Here is a 27,724-nt window from a genome sequence, read left to right on the forward strand (position 1 = left end):
TTGCTATCACCACAGAAAAACTTTGTAAGAATTTGACCCCAAGGCATCAAGTACCTCAGAGGCACTGAGACCTTTACTGCTTCTCAAACTGCATGTGTGGATGTTGCCAATCTCTTGGACTGAAATGGCACATGCTACCACCTTGGCCAAGTACAGACACACACAAGGACCTTTTTTCTCTATAAAAAGTGGCTAAGCCGAGGACTTAACAACTACCCACTAAAAAACAAATCCTGGGGCTTTAGGGAGCGCTGTGCTTCCTGCAGCCAGTCCTGCTGTCTCGCTGTCTTCGCCAGCCTGCACAATTGAGCCCAGCGTTCGTACACGTGCACATTTGGGCAGCGTAGAGGTTGCTGCTGCTGCCATGAAGCCAGCGAGGTCTAAGACACCCAGGAAGCCTCTAGTGAAAAAAGGATCCCAAATGTATCTTAAAGACCCAGTTGGGGTATGTTGTAGGGTACGCCCACTGAGCTTTCCTGATCAAGAGTGTTGCATAGAAGTGATCAATAATACAACCATTCAGCTTCATATTCCTGAGGGTTATAGACTCAACTGAAATGGGGACTATAAGGAGATTCAGTATTCATTTAAACAAGTATTTGGCACTCACACTACCCAGAAGGACCTCTTTGATGTTATGACTAGTCCCTTGGAAGATGACCTCATTTATAGCAAAAATGGTCTTCTTTTTACATATGGAGTGACAGGAAGTGGAAAAACTCACACAATGACTGGTTCTCCAGGGGAAGGAGGGCTGCTTCCTCATTGTTTGGACATGATCTTTAACAGCATTGGGTCATTTCAAGCTAACGATATGTTTTTAAATCTAATGATAGGATAGTACAGACATACAGTGTGAGGTTAATGCTTTATTAGAATGTCAGAAAGGAGAAGCCATGCCCACTCTAAAGACCCCCTCTAGCAAGTGACAAGTAGGTCCAGAGTTTGCAGATAAGATAAATGTTCAAGAATTCTGCAAAGCAGAAGAGGTTGATGAAGATAGTGCCTATGCTGTATTCATTTTTTATATTGAAATATATAATAATTACATATATGATCTGCTGGAAGAGGTGCTATTTGATCCCATAAAACCCAAACCTCCACAATAAATTGCTTTGTGAAGACAAGAACCATAAAATGTATGTTATAGGATATACAGATGTAGAAGTGAAATCTACTGAGGAGGCTTTTGAAGTTTTCTGGAGAGGCCAGAAAAAGAGACGTATTGCTTACACCCATTTGAATCGTGAGTCCAGCCGTTAGTGTATTCAACATATAATTAGTTCAGGCTCCCTTGGATGCAGATGGAGACACTGTCTTACAGGAAAACGAACAAATAACTATAAGCCAGTTGTCCTTGGTAGAGCTTGCTGGAAGTGAAAGAACTAACCAGACCAGAGCAGAAGGGAACAGATTATGTGAAGCCTGTAATGTTAACAAGTAACTAATGACACTAAGAACATGTATGGACATCCTGAGAGAGAAGCAAATGTATGGAACTAACAAGATGGTTCCATATCGAGATTCAAAGTTAACCCATCTGTTCAAGAACTACTTCGACGGGGAAAGAAAAGTGTGTATGATTGTGTGTGTGAATCCAAAGGCTGAAGATTATGAAGAAAGCGTGCAAGTCATGAGATTTGCAGAAGTGACTCAAGAAGTTGAAGTAGCAATACCAGGAGACAAGTCAATATGTGGTTTAATGCCCAGGAGGTGATACAGAAACCAGGCCAGAGGAGGTCCAGCTGAAGATAAACCACTGGTTACCGAGGTGGTTTTATAGAGTTTTCCACCTTTGCCATTGTGTGAACATTTGGATATCAGTGATGAGCAGACACTTCCAAAACTGATTGAAGCTTTAGAAAAATGACATCACCTGTGACGAGTGATGATGGATGAGTTCAACAAACAATCTAATATCTTTAAAGCTTTGTTACAAGAATATGAATATGCTGTTCTAAATAAAGAAAAATACATTCAAGGAAAACTAAATGAAAAAGAAACGATGATCTCAGGACAGAAATTGGAAATAGAATGACTGGAAAAGAAAAACAAGACTTTAGAAAGCACACTTCTCAACTGAAACGTTACAGGACAAAAGAAAATGGGATGATATATTCAAAAGACTAAAAGAAAAAAATTGCCAGCTGAGAATCCTATACCCAGTATGCTTATCCTTCAGAAATGAGGGAGAAATGGTGCATTTCCCTGACAAACAAAAATTATGGGAGTTCACTACCACACGACCAGCCCTGCAAGAAATACTCAAAGGAGTCCTGCATCCAGAATCTGAAAAACAATTATCAATATCACAGATTCACAGGAAGAGCAAAACCCGCCATTAAAACCAAAATGCAAATGAGAAAGAGGAAGAAGCTAAATCATGTCGCGTCAAAAATCTGATGAACATTCAAGATAAAAATAATAAGGGGAAGAAAGGGACAAATGATGTTTAAAACATCTAAACAAAAAGAAATATAATGACAGGAGTAAAGCAAATTTGTCAATAACAACCCTTAAACTACCCATTCAAAAGACACAGACTGATGGATTGAATTAAAAAGCCAGACCAAACTATATGCTGTCTTCAAGAGATCCACTTCACCTATAAAGACAAACACAGACTAAAAGTGAAGGGATGGAAAAAGACATACCAGACAAATGGAGACCAAAAATGAGCAGGGATAGCTATTCTTACACTGGATAAAATAGACTTCAAACCAAAAACCATAAAAAGAGATAAAGATGGCCATTATATAATTATAAAGGGATCTATCCAGTTAGAGGGACATAATCATAAATACATATGCACCCGACAGTGGAGCACCTAGATATGTAAAGCAAACACTCTTAGACCTAAAAAAATAGATAGACCCAAATACAGTAATAGTGGGTGACCTCAACACCAACCTCTCAGTGTTAGACAGATCTTTCAGGCAACAAATAAACAAAGAGGCACATGATTTAAACTACACCTTAGACCAACTGGACCTGGCAGATATCTACAGAACATTTCATCCAACAACTAGAGAATATACATTCTTCTCATCAGCACATGGAACATTCTCCAGGATAGACCACATACTAGGTCATAAATCAAGTCTTAGCAAATTTTTAAAAAACTGAAATCATCCCAAGTATCTTTTCAGACCACAATGGATTAAAACTGGAAATCAGTAACAAGCAAGATTCTGGAAACTACTCAAGTGCACGGAAACTGAACAAGAGTCCTGAACGACCTATGGGTCCAAGAAGAAATTAAACAAGAAATCAGAAAATTACTTGAAACTAATGAAAATAAAGATACATCATACCAAAACCTATGGGATACTGCAAAAGCAGTACTAAGAGAGAAGTTTATTGAAATAAACACTTATATCAAAAGAATGGAAAGTTTTCAAATAAATGACCTAACACTATGCCTCAAAGAACTAGAAAAACAACAATAATCCAACCCCAAAAGTAGTAGATGGAAAGAAATAATCAAGATCGGGGCAGAACTAAATGAAATAGAAACCTCCTCAAACAGTATAAAAGATCAATGAAACAAAAAGTTGGATTTTTGAGAAGATAGACAAACCATTAGCTAGGTTAACAAAAAATAAAAGAAGAGAAAGGTCCAAATAACAGAAATCATAGGCTGGCAGATTAGCTCACTTGGAAGTCACAGGTTCAGATCCCCATACCAGCCAGCCACCAAAAAAACAAACAAATAACAAAAATCAGAAATGAAAAGGGAGACATTACAACTGATACCAGAGAAATATGAAGAAACGTTAGAGATTATTATAAACAACTGTACACCAACAAATATGAAAACCTGGATGAAATGGATAAATTTCTGGACACATACAAACTAACAAGACTGAACCAAGAAGAAATAGAGAACCTGAACAGACCAATAACAAGCAATGAGATTGAAGCAATAATCAGAAATCTACCAACAAAGAAAAGCCCAGGACCAGAAGGCTTTACAGCTGAATTCTATCAAATCTTTAAAGAAAAATTAATACCACTTCTCTTCAAACTTTCACAAAAAATTGAAACAGAAATCCTCCCAAACTCATTCTATAATGCCAGCATCACTCTGATACCAAAACCAGATAAAGATACAACAACAACAAAAAAAAAATTAAGGTACAGGACAATATTGTTGATGAACATAGGTGCAAAAATCCTCAACAAAATATTAGCAATGCAACACATCAAAAAAATTACACACCATGATCAAGTGGGATTCATCCCAGGGATGCAAGGATAGTTCAACATACACAAGTCAGTAAATGTGAAACAATACATCAATAAAATCAAGGACAAAAACCATATGATTATCTCAATATATGCAGAAAAAGCATTCGACAAAATTCAACATGACTTCTTGATAAAGACTCTCAACAAATTAGGTGTAGAAGGAAATCATCTCAACTCAATAAAATCCATTTATGACAAACCAATCTCCAATATCATCCTAAATGGGAATAAGAACAGGAACAAAACAAGGATGTCCACTCTTACCACTCTCATTTTACATAGCATTGGAACTACAAGCCAGAGAAATCAAGCAAGAGAAAGAAATAGAGGGCACCCAGATTGGAAAGGACAAAGTCAAACTGTCCATTTGCAGATGACATGATCTTATATACAGAAAAACCTAAAGACTATCAAAAAACTCTTAAAGATGATTAACAATTTCAGTAATGTTGCAGGATACAAAATCAACACCTCAAATCAGTGGCATATTTATACTACAGTAATGAACTAGCAGAAAAAGAAATCAAGAAAGCAAGCCTATTTACAATAGTCACCAAAAAAAATAATAAATAAATAAAATATGTAGGAATCAATTTAACTATGAAGGTGAAAGATCTCTACAATGAGAACTACAAAATATTACTGAAAGAAGTTAAAGAAGACACCAAAAGGTGGAAAGACATACCATGCTCTTGGATGGGAAGAATTAACATCATGAAACTGTCCATTCTACCCAAAGCAATCTACTGATTCAATGCAATCCCCATCAAAATACCAATGACATTCTTCACAGAAATAGAAAAAGCAATTCAAACTTTCATATGGAACGACAAAAGACTCCAAATAGCCAAAGCAAAAAAAAAAAAAAAAAAAACTGGAGGCATAACACCACCTAACTTAAATTATATTACAAAGCTACTGTAGCCAAAACAGCATGGTACTGGCATAAAAACAGACACTTGGATCAATGGAAGAGAATAGAAAACCTGGAAATCAACCCACATACTTATAGCCAACTGATCTTTGACAAAGGCAGTAAGAACATACATTGGGGAAAAGACAGCCTCTTCAATAAATGGTGCTGGGAAAATTGGACATCCATATGTAGAAAAATGAAACTGGACCTGTACCTCTCACCATATACCAAAATCAACTCAAAATGGATTAAAGACTTAAATATAAGACCTGAAACCATAAAATTACTAAAGGAAAATATAGGGGAAACACTTCAGGGTGTAGGACTGGTCAAAAACTTTATGAATAAGACCCCAAAAGCACAGGCAAGAAAGGAAAAAAAATAAACAAATGGGATTATATCAAACTAAAAAGCTTCTGCAAAGCAAAGGAAACAATCAACAGAGCAGAAAGACAACCTACAGAATGGGAGAAAATATTTGCAAACTATACATTCAACAAGGGATTAATATCCAAAATATACAAAGAGCTCAAACAACTATACAGTAAAAAAAACAAATAATCAAATTTAAAAATGGGCAAAAGAGATGAATAGACATTTTTCAAAGGAAGACATACAGGTACATGAAAAAAATGCTCAGCATCACTAGTCATTAGAGAAATGCAAATAAAAACCATACTGAGATATCATCTCACCCCAGTTAGACTGGTCATTATTAAAAAGACCAAGAATAACAAATGCTGGTGATGATGCGGGGAAACGGCAACTCTTCTACACTGTTGGTGGGACTGTAAATTAGCACAGCCATTATGGAAAACAGTATGGAGTTTTCTCAAACAACTACAGATAGAGCTACCTTATTATCCATCAATCCCACTACTGGGTATATATCCCAAGGACTGGAAATCATCATGTCAAAGGGATACCAGTACTCCCATGTTCATTGCAGCTCTAGTTACAATAGCCAAAGTATGGAACCAACCTAAGTGCCCATCAATGGACAACTGGATAAAGAAAATGTGGTATATATACACAATGGAATACTACTCAGACATAGAAAAGAATAAAATTTTCCATCTGCAGCAACATGGATGCTTCTAGAGAAAATTATGTTAAGTGAAATAAGCCAAAGAAACAGAAATACCACATGTTCTCATTCATAACTTGCTGTTAGGAAGGGAGGAAAGGAGGGAGGGAGTGGGGGGGGAGGGAAGGAGGGAAGAAAGAAGGAGTGAAGGAAAGAAAGAAGAGACCACAACAATACATTGAACTTTCAGAAGGAGAGAACAAACCTAAGGATGCTAGAGATGGGGGGAGGGACGGAGGGGGTTTGGGAAGCAACAGGTCGGGCAAAGGATATAAAGAAATATAGTGATTTGTAAGAATGAATATGTTAATAATAAATTAAAAAATAAAAGAAAAAAAATCCTTCACTTCACAAGGTAAAATCCGATGATCCCTTTAAAAACATTACCAAATGGGTAAACTGAAGGTGAAGAGAAAGCCCAACTCAGAAATATCTTTCAGCCCAGTTTTCATTCCCCTATAAACTGGAACTGCATACCCTCCCTCCTTCAAACGCTCACCTTTTAATATTTTGTTAGGCAGGCAAGAGTCAACAGTCATGCCAGCTCCAGTAATGTGGACTCTGTCCAAATACCTACCTCAGTGTAGCAAAGGGAAAACCGCATGGGGTACAGAGTCAAAGAGGCCTGGATTCAAATCAAACTTCTACTAACTTTACTTTCTGTGTGCCCTTGAGCTGATTGCTTTAGCCCCTTGTGCCATAATTCCTTTATCTGTAAAAATGAGAATACTTGCATGATTGTTATAAGGATGAAATGAGATAATGTATGTAAAGCACGTAATAGGTGCTTAATAAATTTTAGCTCCTTTATTATCACTGCCAGTTCGAGACTTAGTTCATCTGTTGCCAGTTCTTTAACCTGGTGACCAAGGTATGCTGATAATTTCCAATAGTTGCCACTCTTCAATTATTATCTCCCTCTTCCCATAGCTTCTTATGAATGCCTAGGCCGAGCCAGTCTCATTACATGACAGTGTGCCTCACCATAGCAGCTTTGGCTCTCTAAATCAGAGTGTCAAAGGGAGGCGCTGAGGTTCTTTCTTTGGCATTCTTTGGGAATAGCTCAGCACAAGGGCAGAGCTATCCAGCCACTGCTCCCTGGCATCCAGCCAGACTGGTTGTCCCAACTTTCCAGGCTAGGTTCTTGGTCTGTATTCTAGGCAACACAGCAATCTCATGGCCACATTTCTGAGACACTTCTTCTACTGGGATCACAGTGGCTTTTTCTGGCTCTCAATAATATTCCAACATTTGTAGTGATGATTGTGATATTTTCCCCCAAGAAAACCAGAGTCAAAACATCTTCAAATGTACTCATGCCCCACTGGCCACCACTTCTGTGGCCAAAATCTGCATACCTGCCTGTAGGCATATAATGGGACAGAGCAGGGAGGCCACAGTTCTGAGACCAGGGCTCAACAAACACTTCCTGGGAGAGGCCAGCAGGCCTCATAGAGACTCTCTTTGGGAGTGGGCAGCAGGTGGAATGATGGCCACTTGGCTCTCTTGCTCCTGGCTTCTTAGCAACTTGGCTTCTGAGACTGGGTAGAGTGGATAGAGTTTAATGTGGCCACCTGGGCATGTCTTGATTTAGAAAGGCATTAAGTTTCCACTCAATTAATTTCACAAAGGCTCTCAGTGTGTTTGGCCTTACATGTTCCTAATTCACCAATAAACCATGTTGGGAATTCAGTCTTGAAAGTGACTACCACCTTTCAGCAACATTGTTCCAATTGCATCTCAAAGTTGATTTGGGCATATGTATGTGTACACTCTCTCTTCTCACCATATCTATGTTTCTCTCGCAGTACTACAATCAGTGCACTAGCAGGGCCTTGCTAGAGGAGTGAATGTAGGAAAGTTCTTTCTCTCATGCTATGCCATATTATATTTACACAGACCCTAAAGACAGGCTACGGCCCAGGCATCTGCATGAGAGCACAAGCTCTGACTCTCTCCAGCAACTTCCCTTCAACAAACATGAATCAGAAATGTCTATGCCTCAGATTTATGGCCCACTATACTGATTTTGTTTTAGTTCCTTTCTAGTGATTGAGATGGTAAATGAAGGGGACCAGGGGCTTATACCTTGAAGTTTCCCACTTGGTGGCAAATATGTGGGGCTCAAGAGAGAAGGCAAAAGCCAAACCCAGAAAATGATAGCCACTAAAGCCACCAACCATAAGTCCCCTTGAAAGATAAGTATGGTGTGATGGAAAGAACTTTGCACCGGATCCCAGGAACCTGGGATCTTGACCTGGTGTGGCTGTTAACTTTCTCTGCCTCAGTTTCCCCAACTCTAAACTAGGCAGTTAGGCTAAATAATTTGGAAAGGCCCTTTACATCAAATACTTTATGGGTTGTAAAAAGAGTCTTTTATCTCAAGGGCTGTGGTTCTTAATCTTTATTGGCTCACAGGCCCATTTGAAATTCAGTAAAATGTTATAGACTATCTCCCCAGAAAAGGCATATTGTCATGGAATTCTGCATACCATCTCAGGGGCATCAGGGAGTTTCTGAATCCATGGACAGTGGGTTAAGAACTACCTCTTTCAGGAGATAAAAGAGCTTATCTGCAGAAGGCAAACATGAAGCAACAGTGATAGCTGCCTGGCTTCAATCCATCTTAACAATTTTTCCCAGCATTTGACCCAAAAATGGAACTCCTACAGGACAAATACAGTCCGTCTTTTTTAAAGAAATATTTTGAGCTTTTGTTTTTTTCTTGATTGCTTTTAAAGGAAGCTGTCGAGAGAAAACAGGAGGAAGAATAATCCAAATAGATCTAGGATTTGACATACAAAATGTGCTTTGTAGATTTGTCCTAAGTAGCTGTATGCAAAAACCATCTTCTAAAGTCCACATGGAGGGCTTATGGGGCATCACCATGCTGTCTGGCCCCCCGGGAGCAGACAGACTCTTGGCAATATATTGCAGCATCAGAGTGCCAGTCTGGCACCAGTGTCCATATCCTCAGTAAGAGACATGTTAAGATTCTCCAATGTTTGGCAAACATTCCTACTCCTCTTCAACCAGGCAAGCAATGGCCCCAACTCAAGTGGCATTTACTTCAGGGTAAACCCCTGAGATTGGTCTTCTGCCCCAAATCTTTCAGAGTTTGATGGCCTTTTAAGGAAGCAGGAAGTTCACAGAAGAGCTGAAAACTGGCTTTCCCTCTTCAACTCAGGTCAGTGAATATCTTGGTCTCAGCAGAGTCTCAATTGAGGGAGTCCAGCCATTCACAGTGTTACAGGAGCTCAAGATAGACCTTCTGAGGGGATGAAGACAGAATATAAAGGAGAAATAGACATGTGTCTAGAACACGTGCCTCTTATTTTATGGCCTCCCAGAGCCTGAAGGTGCAGGGCCAGAAAGGAGCTGCTCTTCAGCACAAAATGACTCTGCACACCCCTCTGGAAAGGGTCCCCCAAGGCCAAGGCTTTTAGAACCTGAAAGGGAAAGAAGACAGTAGGGAATTAGCTAGGACTGGCCAAGCACTTAACAGTCACTGAGTGGTGGGGCCTCTCTTGGTAGGTAGCTAAGCCTATAGTTGGTAACTAATCTTCTGAACATTAGAGGCTGGCTAAAATAAGGCCTTGACAACTCATGAAAAAGGCCTACGAAAGTGCTATAATCAGGGCTAGAGATTATGTGCCTTCAACCTTAACTCTAATTACCAAAAAGTCTACCTGGGAAAGCAGAAGTCTGATACTAGAACCTCTGAGATTACCTCCCTGCATCATGCCCATTGTCTTTTTGACCCTACAATAACTGCAAACTTCCTTTTACTGGGGCTTCACCTCCATGGAGGCTGATAAGAAGCTTATCTACCCAAGGACCTCTGAGGACTGGCAGTGATAGGAAGAAAAGAAAGGCTAGGGAGAACATGGAAGGCCAAGTTCCAGATACTTGGATCTCATTAATGTGTATACGGGTTCATGTCATGCCAGTAATCTAATGGTCAAGCAATCAGAACTCCTAGGAGAGAAAGGAATTTCCCTGACTTCTGAGTCTCCTGTCAGTGATAAGGAAGTCACTTATTTTCTCTGAACTTCAGTTACTTATTTGTTGTGTTAGAACACATATTATCCTCCCTACTTCTGGAATGTGATATGGATCTAATGAGATAATGGATGTGAAAGTGCTTTGCATTAGACAAATAGAAAGAACTAAGGATGAAGGTTCAGGTGGGTAAGACTGAAATAGTGATTCGATCTAAAGGAATGAAGTCTCTCTACAGATACTAAAGTGGCCTTTGGGTACCTGCTATAAGATCAAAAGGGAAGTTACTAGTTTCCTTTATAGACCCAAAAGATGTCAGAGTTAGAAGGTTCCAACCTTCTCATTTTACAGACTGAGAAACTGAGGCTCAGAGAAGGAAATGTATTTGCCCAAAGCGTCACAGCCTAGGATTCCTAATGAATTTGATTCAAATGCAATCTATAAAACTACACTGCAGTTTGGCTAGGGGAGAAAGAAAGGAAAGAGGAAGGTGAGTTATAATCAAACAAAGCCTCTGAATTCAAAGGCACTAAGTTTAAAGGTCATGCAATTATAGGGTAATGAACTGAGGCATGGAGGTGAGTCCTCACCTTCTGGACCTACATGACATTCCAGTTCTCAAAAACTGATATCCCATAAAGAAGTCTTACATGGAACAAGGTTCTGTAATTGGGGGTGGAGACTACATACCTGTGGCCTCAACTCTCATCTCCAGGAAGTCTGCCTTGAGAACTGTAGGTAAAAAGGAAGAAAGACATTTCACTAAGACTCTAGAAATCAGGACTGGAAAGGCAAAGCAAGAGGATGGGGGACCCTTCCAGGTCAGTGCCAAAGAGGCCATTTGAAAAATGGAGCAGTGATTCTATCCAGATGTTTTAAAGGATCTAGCTTCATGTGTATAGGTTGGGCTACTTCTTTGGCAGGTTTAGAGAGCCCAGTATCCCAGACACAAAGACACCTCTCAGGTGCCAGAATAATCCTTTGAATACCAGACTATGAGGGGCTAGGAAAGCCCAGAGAAGTTGGCCCAAGACCACAGACTACATTCTGTGACTATCTCTAATAGGGAGAAGGGCGAGAAGGTGAGGCAAGTACCAGGTGAAAGATGCATCTTTCTTTGCCTTGAAAACCATATCAGCCTTGCCCAGCCTCTTGATGTACTTAGATTAGTCCTAAATTAGCATTGTTTGAGAACAGCTGGGGGGAAGAAGCAATCCTAGAGAATAAACATGGCCCCTACAGTGAAGCCAGAGCATCCACATAACAGCTGGCTCTCAGGGCTACATCCTCAGCCTTCTGTTTTTCTCTCCTCTCATAAGTCTGTTTATACCTATTCCCATTTATGGTTTCAATAACCATCAAATACTGGAGACCTCTCCCCAAAGGGCTACTCTTCACACTGTAGTATATGTGAATGCCCTCCTCTGTAGTTATACAGTGGCTGTACTCGACAGTTCTACCCCTAAATCTAAGTTGCAGTTACCCACTGGACATCTCTACCTCCATGTCCCACAGTGTCTACTAAATCACTGTGTCCAAAATTTTGCATAACGACTTTCCCACAAAACCTGTTCCTCCACATTTAATTACTGTACCATCTACTTAACTGCCCAAGTTAGACTTTTCTCTCTCTCGGTCCTTCTCCAACATCCCACGTTTGAAAAGTCAGTAAAGTCTTATTGAGCCTATCTCAAATCTGTCCCTTCTATTCCATTCCCACTGGCAATACCATAGGCCAGGACTTGGTCAACTCTTACCAGGGCAGCGAGTCTCCTAACAGGTCTCCCTGCCTCCAGTCTTTACTCTCCCATCTACCTTCCCCACTACCACCAGAGTGATCTTTTTATAACTCAGTCAGCTCAGAATATGCAGTCATGCTTAAAAGTCTTCCATGACATCCCTTCCCCCAATGGACCACAGTATAAAGACCAAATATCTTAGTATGTCATATGAGGTCTTCACGATCTGGCTCCAATCTATCTTCCTGGTCTGACCTTCAAGTTAGGCTTCCCTCTTCTCACTCTCGTATTTTAGCCAACGTGGAACACTAATCATTTATTTTATTTGATTTGGATATTTACAGGATGTCCAAATTTTATTTGGGGGGGTTCTTCATTTTTTTTATTATGAATATTCATGAGACACAAAGCTAATTGTCACCCCTCGTGCCCATGATGTGAGGGCCAGATTCATACTGGCAGCATACCCATTACCAGAAATTGCATTTGTACCCCATGTCCCCCACCCAATTATCCCCAACCTCCCTCCTCCTCCCCCTTTCCCCCAGTCCACTTTGTAGCCCTAGGAATATTCCCTCCCTCTGCAAGACCAATGCACAACTCTGGTCTTTCTTTCCTTCCTTCCTTTCCCTCTTAGCTCCCACATATGAGTGAGCACATGTGATATTTATCCCTCTGTGCTTTGCTTACTTCACTCAATATGTTTCTCCAGGCTCATCCATGTTGTTGCAAATGGGAGTATTTCATTCTTTTTTATGGCAGAGTAGTATTACATGCTGTATATATACCACATTTTCCTTATGCAATCATCCATCGATGGACATTTAAGTTGGTTCCATGTCTTGGCTATTGTAAACAGAGCTGCGATGAAAATGGGAGTGCAGGTATCCCTTCGACATAATGATTGCCATTCCTCTGTGTATATACCCAGAAGTGGGATTGCTGGATCATATTAAAGGTCTATCTGTAACTGTTTGAGAAACCTAATCATCTCTGAATCTGTCTTACATAAGCTATTCTGCCTCCTTAAAATACCCTCCCCTCCCTTCTCTTCTGATGAACCACTACTCATTTTTTTCTGAGTTAATTTTTTAAAAAAATATTGTGGAAGGGAAGTGAATGAGAGAGTGATGTCATTCAAATGTCAGAATACAGTCAGGTATACAAATGGGAAGCAAAAAGGGGCAGGACAAAGGCTAAACAGATAGTCATTTTTATTCGAGATGAGAGATGAGCTTGGCAACAATGACCACAGATGAGACTGACTGACTAGTCTGAGGATCTTGATCAGTGAAAAGCATGTGGACACACTGATGCAAGTGGGGCTTACAAGGCGGAGGCCTAGATGAAAGGGATGCTTTCCCTATGTGGCTGCTCTGTGGGAGGAACCTGTGGATACCAGGATGGTGGCTCATGACATACAGGAGGGCAGGTGTACCCACTTTGGTCTTACCTACACTCCTGCTAAGACGAAATCTAGGATAAAGAAAAGGATTAAATCTAGGTTCTAGCAACCTGGACACAGGGTAGGTAGAATGGTACTCCAGTCTGGAGTGCCTGCTTTGGCCATAGCCTCCTTAGGTTGTGGTTGGTCTAAGGCTTCCCTGACCACTAGCTGACAAAGCCCAGCCCATTGGCAGTGGTGACCAATCTTTCCATGCTCTCAGTACCAGTTTGGCTATAGCTTCCCTACTGGAAGTCTACCTGCCTTAAAGATTCTACTGACCTTTGTTCAGCCTCTTACATATTCCCTTCCCAAAGCCTTGGTTCCCTGTCCAAGGCTATAGATCAATCCCCCATGTTTTTCTATGTATTTCCACTCATCTTTCAAGCCCCAGCTGAGATATCACCTCTTCTAAAAAGCTTTCCTTATTTAGACATGCCCAGTTGTTTCTGTTCATTCCATTTCACTTCCTTCCATTTCCTTGTTATTTATTTCTCAATTGGCTTATCCTAGGGAGGATAAAAGGAGCACCAGAAAGTAGCCATGCTCATAGGCAGGTACCTTATTAAGAATATTAGGATCTCTCTGTCTCTGTTTATTCCCCCACCCCCCATCCTTTTCACCCTCTTTTTTTTTTTTTCTTCTTTCTCAAGGTAGACATTTGGTTAAATCTACTTTAGAAACTTCCTAGGTGAAAACTTTTATCTTCATGCTATCGGTAAGAAAAATCTGGGACCTTGACCTCACTTTCACCTGCTGTGGTAAAATAAATGATAAATTATTGTCTAAGGAATATTTGGCCCAGTGTAGGGCTCCTTGTGGATCACCGCCAAGCAGAGCCAGGGTGACGTGCTGTGCAGAATCATGTCCTGGGGAGTTAGGTCCCACAGGTTTGACTAGAGGATATCAAACATACCTCAGCTCCACTGCTGTGCTTTTAACTGACCACCTAGAAGAGTTACACTCCTGTCACCTGTCAAGGAGCACAATTTCAAGCTGTCTCATAAAAAGCATGGAACAAACTCACAGAGAGTCCCTGAAGGGTAAGCAACCATTTCTCTAGGTGTTCTAGTCCAAAGGATTCCAAACGCCAGGCCTTGGGCAGTCTGTACCAGCACTTGAGGAGTTTCAAAATAAACTAGTAGGAAGAAAGGAAGGAAGGAAGGAAGGGAGGGAAGGAAGGGAGGGAAGGAGGGAGGGAGGGAAGGAAGGAGGGAAGGAGGGAAGGAAGGAAGGAAGGAAAGAAGGAAGGAAGGAAGGAAATAAACCAAAAAACAAGATTCCCAGGCCCTACTCCTGGAGATCTATTTTAATGGGTCAGAGCAGAAGCCAGGAATCTGTAGGGTTTTTTCCCTTCAAGTTTTCCAGGTGATTTAGATGTACAGCCAGTTTGAGAATCTTTGCCTAAGTCTAACGTTTATTTTTGAAATGGCAGCCATGCTATCTCTAAGCCTATTTATGTTAGAGTGTTGTATTCTACATTTCCTTGTCATGTCCTTGTAGAATATAATGGGATATATATAAGCAAACTAACAAAAAAATAAGACCTCTTTGGTGTAAAGTTTTTGTAGTACTACTTGGGTATGTGTGTGTGTGTCTGTGAGACAGAAAGAAGAGAGAGGAGCAGAGAGAGAAATGGAGAAATAGAGAGGCAAACAGACAAGACAACAGATACAGAGACAGACACAGGGAGAGAAAAACAGAGACATACAGAAAGAGTGACACAGAGAGACAGAAAGACAGAGACATAAACAGAGACACAGGCAGAGAAATACAAAGAGAGAAAGAAAGAATGAGAATGACAGAGATACAGAGTGATGGAGAGTGTCAGAAAGACAAAGAGATAAAGACAGAGACATAAGTGAGAGACAGAAAGAGATGGAGAGAAAGCAACAAACACTGAAAGACAAAAACAGAGCTGCAGAAAAACAAACAAAAAAAGAAAATATAAGAGGGAGAGCAAATGGGATACTCATGATGCATTTATTACAAAATGATTGGGTTTCTCTTCTGTAGCATCTATCTCTTACCTTCCTGTTTTCCGGGAAGCCGTTTCAAAAAACCTGGTCCTGGAAGCCACCCTGCAAACAGAAGCCAACCAGGTCCCATGAGTTGTTCTGGAATACACATGAGAACCAATGGCCAATGGAAAGGACAGGAAACTCTGAACCAGATGGGCCATCAATGCCAGGCCCTGCCTTTGCTAGCAAAGGGTCTGGGTCTCAGGAGAAACACAAATACCAGAATGTGAGATGGCCCAGAGTCCATACACACCCCCACAGCCAGACCTGACATCATTTGCTCCCTGTTGGTTCAGAAATGGTCTAAGCATGTTGACCATTCAGGCTTTTCTTGGGGGAAATAAGTGAAACTGGTCCTTAACTACAAAGTATAATTTGGGGCATTTTGTAAATGTACTTAGCTAATTAGTCAAACTTGTGAAGGCTTTGTTCTTCTTCTTTCCCCCATCTTACAATTATGGAAAACAAGAGACACAAGAAAAAGAAAGACCAGGAAGCAGCATACTGAGAGGGGCCCGAGTCACTTCTTGAAGAGAGGTCAGCCAGGCAGGCTGCAGTCAAGCAAAGGCTGCTCCCTCAGAGCAGCTGTACTTCCATCCTGACCACTCCTTCCCTGGTTCCTTGGCTTGCAGCCCACCCTCTGGAAGATCTGCTGGATGTCAGCTCTGCTCCTACCCTGCGAGAGTCTGTCTGGAGATCCTGAGTCATTCTGGGAGATTTTAAAAAATCATACCCCTTGTTTACAAAGAAAAAGCCTCAAGCATAAGTATAATGAACAAATCTGTTCATTAAATTACTTTCAAAACCAGTGTCATAACAAGAAAATAAGAAAAAAATTTCTAGAGTCAAGGGAGGCAAAAACAGAAGGTAATTTTATCACCCTACAGAGATCAGGGCAGCTAAGAATAATGGGTCTCCTAGCAGGTACTAAGGTTCATAGTCTTCATTTTTAGGGAAATCTCTCAGCCTTAGATGTTGAGAACACTCCGAACAGGGCTGGCCTATGATATTACCCTAGACTATGAAGTGAACGATGCCCCAGGGTGTGCACTGTACACTCTTCATAGCCCTATATAGTGATCTCAAAAGCACTCCTGGTGGCCTAAGACTGACCTTAGGTCAAGGCTGAGGAATAGCTCTACTTACATGGATGATGGGATTTCCCCTGCACTGCCAGCCACAATATCTGCCTTTGGTTCTGGCTTCTGGGGAGTAGCCGCCCGGCAGGGAGGGTCTGGGGGCCTCACTGGGGGACGGATGATGGTTGGCTTTTCTCCTGGAGGCCGCACTTTGCTGAAACTGTCAGCATCCCCTGTAAGAGAGAATGACACCAGGAATTTGGATGGTTAGCCAAACGGAACACTACTCATGAGCAGGCACCCAATATCAAAGTTATCCGAGCCACCTTCCTTGGCCCCCATTTCTTCTTGGTCACTATGACTCTGGCTTTTTCTTTTGTAATTATTTTGGCAGCTGTTCCTTCAGAAAGTCTATGTTTGAAACCCAGCTCTGGAACTCTGTGTACCTTAGGTGTGTCACATCAATTTCCTAAGTCACAGTTTCCTCAGCTATATAATCAAGATCAATAATATATTATCTCAGAGATACTTACGGGATTAAATTAGGTACTAATATGTTTAGTGCAGTGCCAGGTACATAGTAGGTGCTTAGTAAATGTTTGCTGCTGAATTTGAATTTGTTAAATTCATCGTCACCGAAATCCAGGTCCTTTTCACTTAAGCCTTGACTATCACAGCAGTCTCCTAACTTGCCTTCCTGCCTCCATGTCTCTAGTTTCTACGTCAGTCAATACAAAACAAATATAATTTTTTATAAGATGGTTCTGGCAGGACTATTATGAAACAGGTGCACTCATACATTGCTGTTGGCACTGTAAACTGGGCTTATCTATCTAGATAGCCATCAAGCATTCTGGAACAATGTGGATGAAATGCAAAATTGCACATGAGATAGTTTATACTTGTTCATCCAGTAATTCCACTTTGGGGAACAGGCATAAAGGAATTAATTCGAGAGAAAAAAAAATAAGAAAAAGCAACTGGCACAAAAACATTTATCTTAACAGCAAAAAGTCAGACCCAACCACAAAGGCTAAGCAACAATTCAATTCTTACAAGCATGTAACCAATAAATACTGTGCATGAACTGACAAGTATTTGAACCAGGTCAAAACAAAAATATGCATATGAAATAATATCAAGTAAAAAAAAAGCTCACAAAAAGTGCTCAGGGCCTGATAAAGACCATATTAAAATAGACATATATGTAATGATACAAGTGTGTTTGTAGATCTTAATATTCATTTAATTTTTATTAGTAGATCTTGATATTCATTCCATTTTTTTCTACAAAAATGTTTAAGGTAAATGTAAAACCATGTTAAATCGAACCCACAGAATACTGTTGTAAGGTTCACTTTAAGTATTTTTACACTTTTCCCTCTCCGTAAAGACCTATCCAGCAGCTCTAAAATGCACAGGATAAAATTTAAACTCCTTAACAGAAATTCAAGGTCCTCCATGAGCTGGCCCCAAATCATTGTTGCAGGCACAAACCTTGAACTTTAACCACCTGCTCTATTGTAGACAAACTGGTCTCCTCACTAACCCATTGAAACAAGTTCTTGACTCTTACTTCTAGGTGAGACAGTATGGTATAGTGGAAAGGACAGTCTGGAGTTGTGCAGTCCTGGCTTTGGGGCTTTGTTCTGCTACTTCCAAGCTGTGGGACCCTGGACAGTTACTTCGCCTCTTTGACCATCAATTTCCTCATCTGGGAAATGAGTATAACAACCCTTCCTCCTAAGGTGATTATAAGGGCTACATTAGATGGCCTGTTGACAATGCCTAGCACATGGCAGGCGTAAGGAAGTATCAGTTTCTGTCATGCTTCTTGCACTATATGTGCTCCTGTTTTCATGTCTCATCTGTGTTGTAACGAGTCCTCAAGACCCAGCTCAAATATCACTACTCTGAACACTCCAGCAGGCATATGTAATTTTCATCCATGTAAATGTTCTTCAAATGTTTATATATTGCTGTGTTTTTCTGAAATTCAACCATTTAGCCATTCTGGTGATGGAGACAGATATGAAAAGATATAGTAACACTACAGTGTGATTAGTGTTCTAATGAAGGAATGAGCAAAACACTGTTCATATGCACACATATAAATTCTGTCTCCCCCTTTAGTCTGTATCTTACATTACTGAACATGCCATTCCCCTTAGCACTAGGCTGTGTATACATAATTGCAGTAGAAACAATAACCAAAATGATAACAATAATCCATTTTTTTAAACACACTTTATACTGTTCAAAGCACTTTCCCAGATGATAATTATTTGATGTTCACAATAAGCTTGGGAAGACAGAATAGATAGGTCTTATCATTCCCATTTTACAGAGAAGAAAATGGGCTCAGAAAGGTGAATTGACTCACCCAAAACCATATGGTTAGATAAGTGGTAGAGTGTGGATTGAAACCTACATCTCCTGTTTCCATATCTGCTGCTTTCCCCAGTGTCTGCTGTTTTGTTGTTTACTAGTAATATAAAAATTATAAATAATAATGGTAATGGTAGGAAAATAATACTGGCAAAAAATCATAGCTACCTTTTTATTAACCATCTGCTCTGTTCACGTACTGTGATACTGTATTCAGTGCTGTATGTACATTTTCTCATTTAACATCGGCCATAATCCTGCAAGGTGGAAAGTACTATCCCTGTTCTACAGTTGAAGAAACAGACCTAGAGATGAAAAGTAACCTCATAGTTGATCAGTAATAAATCCGGGTCCATCTGATTTCTGAAATCCATGTAGTCCCAACTACCAGCGGTTTTCAACCCTGGTGACACATTAGAAATGTACAAAGATCTTTAAAATTGTACAGTACCTGGCCCTCATCTTCAGAGATCCTAATTTAATTGGTTGGGGTAGGACCTGGGCATGGGTGTTTTAAAAGCCCCCAGGTGATGCTATGTGCAGCCAGGATTGAGAACCACTAGGCCCATGACCCTGATTCCTCACTGTAGCTCATGGGTTACCAGACCTGACAGTGCTGTCTCATTTCTTCTGGTTACTGGAGGGGGAATCAGACAGGAAGGATATGCTGCACTGTCAGAGCCAGAAAACATTTCTACCTGAAGCTGTGTCCATCTTAGGGCTATCACTTCCTGTGATGAGTGAAGCAGATGACATCCCTGAAATACAAACCCCACTTGTTTCTAAGTTACAACCACATCCAAATGGACATCAACCTAGGGCCCTGAAAAACAAATGTCATTAACCTTGTGTCCTCTTAGGCCCTTTATTGGGAGCTCCAACTGGTTGATTCACTACAAGTCAAGCTTTGAAGTAGCAGCAAAGGGTTTTCTTGGCTGGAAGACCCCAGTGTTGTTCTCTCTTGCCTCTAATTTGTCTCAGTTACAGTTAAGCCACAATGTCAAACTGGCAAAGCAGAGTGGGAAGGGTAATACCTAGGGGTCAAGAAACCTGGATTCAAATCTTAATACTAAAACTAACTTGCTGTGTGACCTTTGGCAGATCTCTTCACTACTAGTACAATATGGAGACTGGACTGCTTTCCAGATGAATGAGTCTATAAGTCTGTAGACCTCTCTCTCCCTGCTGACTTTTACATGCTGCTTTTGGAGAACTCTAGAAGCCAATTCTGATCATGTACTTACCCAGCTTTAAAAAATCAATCTTTTTCTTTCTTTCTCCTCTCTCTCTCTCTTTCTCTCTGAAATCTAAATTGAAAGGTAGTCAATATACTGGGTGTTTTGTGAGGGCTTATGTGCCCTGCCTTATTCTCTCACAGGAATGTACACAAACGATCTGACACAGACCCTGCCCTGCACAGGCTTAAAATTGAGTTGGGAAGAGAAGTCATATTCACGGGAAGTAAGTGTGAATACTATAACTCAGCATCCACATTAGAGGCCCAAACTTGGGTGCCAAAAGAAGTGAGGGGAAGTTCCCTAGGGTAGGACTGTCAGAAGGCTTTGTGGACAGAATGAGACTTGAGCTGGACCTTGAGGGATGGCCCAGAATCCTTCCTTGCCCCTTCGCCTCAACAATGGCTTGCATTTTTGGGGGTGTTTGGCACAGTCAGAGACAGGTTGAGGGTGGAATGTAGCTCTGAGCTTTTTTATGCCATCTACATTTTAGGTTGGAAGCTTCTCATAAGCTCTAGAATACAGAAGGGTAGACATCCCTATCTTCCATGCCTGCCATTTCCTAAGAAGTTGTTAACTAGCAGCCCTATCACTTCTTAAACCTCAATTATATTACCAGTTGCTTTGTTTACCTACTATAACTCAATCCCCACAAAAATCTTGCCTGCAGTGGAGGTACTGTCCTCACTTACAGTTGAGATACTGGCCCAAAGAAGTAGAGCTGACCTAACTAAGATCATGTAGGTAGTAAAAACCTCCTATGAAACAAAACGACTGCTAGCATTTACTGAGTAGACACAGATATCTCACTTCATTGCTATGGCAATCTTATGAGCACAATTATTATCCTCATTATACAAATGAGAAAAATAAGGCTCAGAGAGGTTGTGACTTGCCCAAGATTCCACAGCTAGAAAGAAGTAGAACCAGGATTCAAACTCAAATCTGGGAAACTATGGAGCCTGGGCTTTTAACCTCTAAGCCTCTTGAGCCTATATAAAGTATTCCTACCAAACTGTGCTTCCTTTTAATTTCTTTTTAACTGTGGTCTACAACCTGGCTTTTACTATAAATTTGATCTCCCTCTCCAGTCCAACCTGTTCCCTTCCTCCCTATTCTCTGTCAATGAGCATAACTAAAACATTTGCAAATTTCTTGGGACCTGATGTCATCAGTCTTCAACCTTAAGCAACTTTCTTCTACGTTTCCTTTATATCCAACCTGAGCACGCAGAGTAGAGGAAGGTTGTTTCCTCTTGCAGGTTTCCCAAGTCTTCTAGAATTATCTTTCTTTCTATGATACTTCTCCATGCTCACCTTAAAGCCTTCCCCCTCCCTTAACCATTAATTATCCTTGTGGAACAATTTGGAGTTAGGCTCAAAGAAAGGAAGAAAATAAAAACCAAAAGGTAGATTATTAAAGCATAATGAGTTCCAAATAAGAAAATGTGGATAATGGCCAGCAGCACCCATTACTGCAAGAGCAAGTCTGTTCCTAATACTTCTAGAGCAGATGCAAATACCATTCACAGCATTAGTCACCCCAGTGGAGAACTGATGGCCCTGTGTCTGAGCAAGGCTTACAAGCATCCTTTCTCCAAGTTGAGGAGGATGCCACCAAGTACAGTATTTTATCTCTAGTCAAGACAGAGGAAAGGTACTAAGAAGGGCTCCTAAACCCGTATGTCACAGGGTTCCAGTCTGTGGTGTGGTCTCTACTTTAATCTCAATATCTCAGGCAGAATGAAGGGCTCCCTGCCCCATGCTCCTACTGAAATTTATTCTCACTCCTACTAGAATATGTATCACACTGAGCTGGCACTGGTTGCTTACATGCCAGCCTCACCATGACCCTTTGGAAGGCAGGAACCATGGCCTTTAATTTTTGTCTCTCCCATTGCATAGCACTATACCTGAATAAATGAACAAATACATGTAAACAGATAGGATATAGACTTACTCCCTCTTCAGTTCCCAAAGGAAAGTCCTAAGGCCCTCTGTAGAAGCTACACTCTTCTCCTCTGCAAAGCCAGGACTGATAGAGTCAGCAACACCAAATGAAGGCAGAAAAATGGGCTTGTATAATTTTGCACCCCCCAGACGTGAGTGATTCTTAGACAATGGAAAGGGGAAAGTGCCTAAAGCAGCTGAAGAAATAAGAATGTGGATCACTTTGGGTAGTATGGACATTTTCACAATGTTAATTCTTCCAATCCAAGAGCATGGGATATCTTTCCATCTTCTTGTGTCCTCTTTAATTTCTCTCAGCAGTGGTTGGTAGTTCTCATCGTAGAGATTTTTCACATCCTTGGTTAACTTTATTCCTAAGTATTTTATTTTTTTGGTGGCTATTGTAAATGGGCTAGCTTTCTTGATTTCTTTTTCTGCATGTTCACTGTTGGCGTATAGAAATGCTACTGATTTTTGTGTACTGACTTTGTATCCTGTAACTTTGCTGAAATCATTTATCATCTCTAAGAATTTTTTGTAGAGGCTTTAGGCTAGGATCATATCATCTGCAAAAAGGGACAATTTGACTTCATCTTTTCCAATCTGGATGCCCTTTATTTCCTTCTCTTCTATGATTGCTCTGGCTAGTACATCCAATACTATGTTGAATAGGAGTGGTGAGAATGGACATCCTTGTCTAGTTCCTGTTCTTAAGGAAAAAGCTAGACATTCAGGATGATATGGCAGTGGGCTTATCATTATATGGCTTTAATTATGTTGAGATACTTTCCACCTATACCTAACTTGTAGAGAGTCTTTATCACAAATGAATGATCATATGGTCTTTGTCTTTGAGTTTATTGACGTGGTGTATCACATTTAATTATTTGCATATGTTGAAACAACCTTGCATCCCTGGGATGAATCCCACTTCATCATGTTGTATAATTTTGTGTATGTGTTGCTATATTCTGTTAGCTACTATGTTATTGAGGATTTTTGCATCTATATTCATCATCAAAATTCCAATGACATTTTTCTCTGAAATGGAAAATACTATCCTAACATACATATGGAATAACAGAAGACCATGAACAGCCAAAGCAATCCTGAGCAAAAAAAAAAAATAAAGCTGGAGGCATAACACTACCTGACCTTAAACCATACTACAAAGCTATAATAACCAAAACAGCATGGTACTGGCATAAAAACAGACACATGGATCAAGGGACTAGAATAGAGGATCCAGAAATCAAGCCCTACACCTACAGCCATCTGATCTTTGACAAAGGCACCAAGTCTACACACTGAGGAAGAGACTGCCTTTTCAGCAAATGGTGCTGGGAAAACTGGATACTCATATGCAGGAGAATGAAACTAGACCTGTACCTCACCATATACCAAAATCAACTCAAAATGGATTAAAGAATTAAATATACACCCCAAAATAATAAAACTCCTTAAAGAAAACATAGGGGAAACACTCCAGGAAGTGGGATTGGGTACAGATTTCATGAATACAACCCCAAAAGCACAGGCAACCAAAGGAAAAGTAAACAAATGGGATTATATCAAACAAAAAGCTTCTGCACAGCAAAAGAAACAATTAACAGAGTTAAAAGACAACCAACAGAGTGGGAGAAAATATTTGCAAAATATACATCTGACAAAGGATTAATATCCAGAATACACAAGGAACTCAAGCAACTTTACAACAAAAAAACAACACAATTAAAAAATGGGCAAAGGAGCTGAATAGGCATTTCTCAAAGGAAGATATACGAATGGCCAACAGACACATGAAAAAATGCTCAGCATCACTCAGCATTCGGGAAATGCAAATCAAAACCACTTTGAGATACCATATCACTCCAGTTAGGATGGCTAATATCCAAAAGACTGAGAATGACAAATGCTGACGAGGTTGCAGAGAAAAAGGAACCTTCATACACTGTTGGTGGGACTGCAAAATGGTGCAGCCTTTATGGAAAATGGTATGGAGGTTCCTCAAACAATGACAGATAGTTCTACCATATGACCCAGCTATTCCACTGCTGGGAATATACCCAGAGGAATGGAAATCATCATGTCGAAAGGATACCTGTACTCCCATGTTTATTGCAACACTATTTACAATAGCCAAAGGTTGAAAACAGCCCAAATGTCCATCATCAGATGAGTGGATACAGAAAATGTGTTATATCTACACAATGGAATACTACTCTGCTATAAAAAAGAATGAAATACTACCATTTGCAGCAACATGGATAGATTTAGAAAAAATTTTATTATGTGAAATAAGTCAGGCACAGAAAGAGAAATACCACATGTTCTCACTTATTTGTGGAAGCAAAAAATAAACAAATAGATAAATTTACAAACAAATAGTGGGGGGGAGGGCGGGGAAGAAGATACAAGAATCACAACAATTTCTTGAACTTGTTAAGAGAAGTGAACAGATATGATGTAGATGGGGGGAGGGGGTAGAGGGAGGGGGAAAAAGGAATTGGTAAAGGGACATGAAAATCAACTATATTGTGTATTGATAAAATAAAATAAAAAAAGAGAAGAAATGAAATAAGAATGTGGTATAAAGTAGAGTCCTGATCTTGGACCCAACAAGCTTATGTTCAAGCCCTGTCTCTGCACCTTAAAACCTGGGTAACTTTGGGCAAGTTGTTTCATGTCTCCGAGCCTCAGTTTCTCCATCTTGAGATGGGGAGAGTATAATCTACCTCACAGGCCTATCACAGTGATTAGATGTAACAGAAGAAGAGAAATTATCCAGCGCCTTGACTAGAACAGAAAAAGGGCCCTTGACAAAATTCCATCAGCAAATAATATCAATTTTATTGTTAAGTTGACTGTCACAGAAGAAAGCAATTGAACATGCACCATGCTTTTGCTATTTTTTAATTGTTGAGAAAAATGTGGAAAATATCAAGTCTATTCAAATGTTGGGTCAATGCAAGAGGTTAAGATGGAAGGCAGGACTGTGACACAGCTGAATCACGAAAGCAATGAAGTCTGTGCACTGCCCCTCAGGATGGCAGGCTGAATGCCCCCCTGAATGACAGAGCTGAAAAGTAGGGTCAGTGCAAGGGGCAGAGTGGGTCAGCTGAGGTAATAGCTCTCTCCCTCTGATACTGCCATTCAGGCTGCTGGCCAGCACCAGGGGCTAACAGCTATCAGATATAGCTTAGAGTCAGAGATGTTTGCAGCTTTGCTTAATTTATAATTGTTTTGATAATAGGGAATTTACCACAGCGGAAGCCAAAATGGGGAGGGAGCAAGGAAGAGGTGAGAAGGTGGAGTAGGTAAGTCTCAAAGAGGCAACTACACCAGAAATCTGGCTAATTCTCCACCAAGGCCAAAACCACCTTAGTTCCGCTTTCAGCAGCCAAGACTGAAGCCATGGGGTTTTGAAAAAAAGCTGTGTTATTCCAGCATGTTGCTAACTGATTGAAGGCAGAAGGCAAAGCCAGGCAATGCTGCAGCCTAGATTTAGATACTCTGGCTGATACTACACAAGTCAGATCAGTACTAACATTAACTGAGATCATTAGATCAGAGCAGCTGCCTCCAGCAGCGCAGGGCAGGACTGTGGAAGAAGGGGAAGAGGAAAATGCCACTGGGATTTAACTTTGCAGTAGAAGAGAGTGAAGGCAGAATTGACAGGGAGGGCAAAGTTACTGTGTGTGCTAAGGTGATAGATCTGGCCAATCTCAAGTCTTGGCAAAAGGCAAGATAAATTTTACTGTGATGAGTGCAGTTGAGTTACCCAACTTTCCACCAGATTGATATGAAGGTCAATAACTTATAAACTGAAGCAGATGTCTACATAGAAGTCTGGTCTTTCTTGGCTACTTCCCAGAAGAGGCAAGTCTTAGGGAGGAGAGGGACAGGGGGAGGGAATTAATACCATATTTTGAGTGCTAATTATGTGACAGATATTTTATTTGTTATTCCTTCTAATCCTAGTAATAATTCTGCGAGGTGAGCTGTTTCTCCCATTTGACAGAAATGGAAACCAAGGTGCAAAGTGGTTAAACAACTTAACTGTGATCACACAGATGTATTAGTGGACAATGCCAGAGAATTCATAGAGTCAATCGCTCAGTGGAAACTGTACTGGACCCTTCACAGGATAGCTTTAACTAAATTGTGCTCTGAAATAATGCCATCAGCCAGTACTGAGGTTGTTAGATGCAACAAACCATGGGAGAAGTTGATCCCTGGACTTAAAAACAGAAGAGTTGTGCACACTGCTTGTTTTTACCTTAAGAACATGGAATTATATAACCACTGAGGTTTCTCTTTTTTTGCTTGCTCTAGAAAGTTTGGAGCCAACTCTGTGACACTACTCCAGCAAGTGTGCAAGACTTCATGGCAAACATTCTGTATACTAACTACATTCCTGCTATTTCCCTACTAGCCTACCTACCCCCACCCCGCCAAAACCCTAGGCCTTTCTTTTTCTTACTTGTACTCTAGAACCTAGGGCAAAGGTCAGCAAACTTTTTCTGTAAAGGGTCAAATAGTTAACATTTTAGGCTTCGCAGGCCATAAGGTCTCTGTTGCTACTACTCAATTTTGTTGTTGTAGCCTGAAAGCAGCCCTAGAAAATATATCAATGAGGGGGCATGTCTATGGACACAAATTTGAATTGCATATAATTTTCATGTATTATGAAATATATATATTTTTTAATTTTTTCAAACATTTAAAACATTCTTAGCTTGCAGGCCACAGAAAAAGGCAGTGGGCTTGATCTGGCCCACAGGCCATAGTTTGCCAAGCTCTGATCTAAGCCTCAAGAGGACAGGGACCTTGTGTATCTTATTCATTCCTATGTCCTCAACACTTAGAATGAGGCCAGGTACAGAGTCAGTACTCAATAAATACTTGTTGAATAAATTATTCTTACTACTTTTAAGTTTTCATATTTTGCTATATTGTGAAATGCCTTAAATCTTTTTTAGAACAGGACAAGATATAAACACAAAAGGCATACTTTTAGAAGGTCATTTAGGTACAAAGTAAAAAAGCCAGGATTTGGATCCAAGCCTTTCTGATACCAAAGTCCATATTGTTTCAATTATACCATACTGTCTTTACAGAATTATATCCTTCGAATCTCCCCTCTGGATTGGCCCCAACCTCTCAATATGAGTCTCCATGTGTAGCAGCCAATTAAATTTGGAGAAGTAAGCCACATCTTGAATTTGTAATAATTTCATAAGTCCAGACTTCTGCAGAAGTTGTACCCCTCTGTCCCTACTTCTCCCAAACTGGAAAGTGAGAATAAGAAAACAATGTTTCACAGATTCCAAGTTTCTTACAGGAAGATAAAGTGATGGTTTTACCTTAATGTAAAGAACCCAGACTTTGGCACCTGCTAGACATAGTAAGATTTAGACCCTAACTCTGACAACTGCTAGCTGTTAATCTTTGGCAAGTCACTTATCTTTAGGAGCCTCAGTTTCCTAATATAAAAAAATAAGAATAATACATTCTTCACAGTAACGTCATGAGGATAAGAATTAGTATATCAGTACTTAGTACAGCGCCAAGCACATAGCAGATACTTAACAAATGACAACAGCAGCACAC

The 27,724-nt window shown here is 40.4% G+C and overlaps 1 protein-coding gene and 1 pseudogene across 1 annotated transcript in view; one reads left to right on the forward strand and one right to left on the reverse strand.

Annotated features, from left to right (window-relative positions):
- Positions 1-364: 364 nt before the first annotated feature.
- On the forward strand, positions 365-2,083 carry LOC134368057 (kinesin-like protein KIF23; annotated as a pseudogene).
- A 6,350-nt stretch (positions 2,084-8,433) lies between these two features.
- OPHN1 (oligophrenin 1) overlaps positions 8,434-27,724 on the reverse strand; it is a 440,991-nt gene continuing 421,700 nt past the window's right edge. Inside the window, exons 22-25 of the mRNA XM_063083139.1 lie at positions 16,607-16,772; positions 15,470-15,520; positions 10,947-10,988; positions 8,434-9,703 (exon numbers count right to left, since the gene is read on the reverse strand). Coding sequence (XP_062939209.1) covers positions 10,955-10,988; positions 15,470-15,520; positions 16,607-16,772 — 251 coding nt within the window. The 3' untranslated portion in view covers positions 8,434-9,703; positions 10,947-10,954. The remainder of the gene's footprint in view (positions 9,704-10,946; positions 10,989-15,469; positions 15,521-16,606; positions 16,773-27,724) is intronic.

The sequence above is a fragment of the Cynocephalus volans genome, chromosome X (genome assembly GCF_027409185.1).
Source record: "Cynocephalus volans isolate mCynVol1 chromosome X, mCynVol1.pri, whole genome shotgun sequence".
NCBI classification, from domain to species: domain Eukaryota; kingdom Metazoa; phylum Chordata; class Mammalia; order Dermoptera; family Cynocephalidae; genus Cynocephalus; species Cynocephalus volans.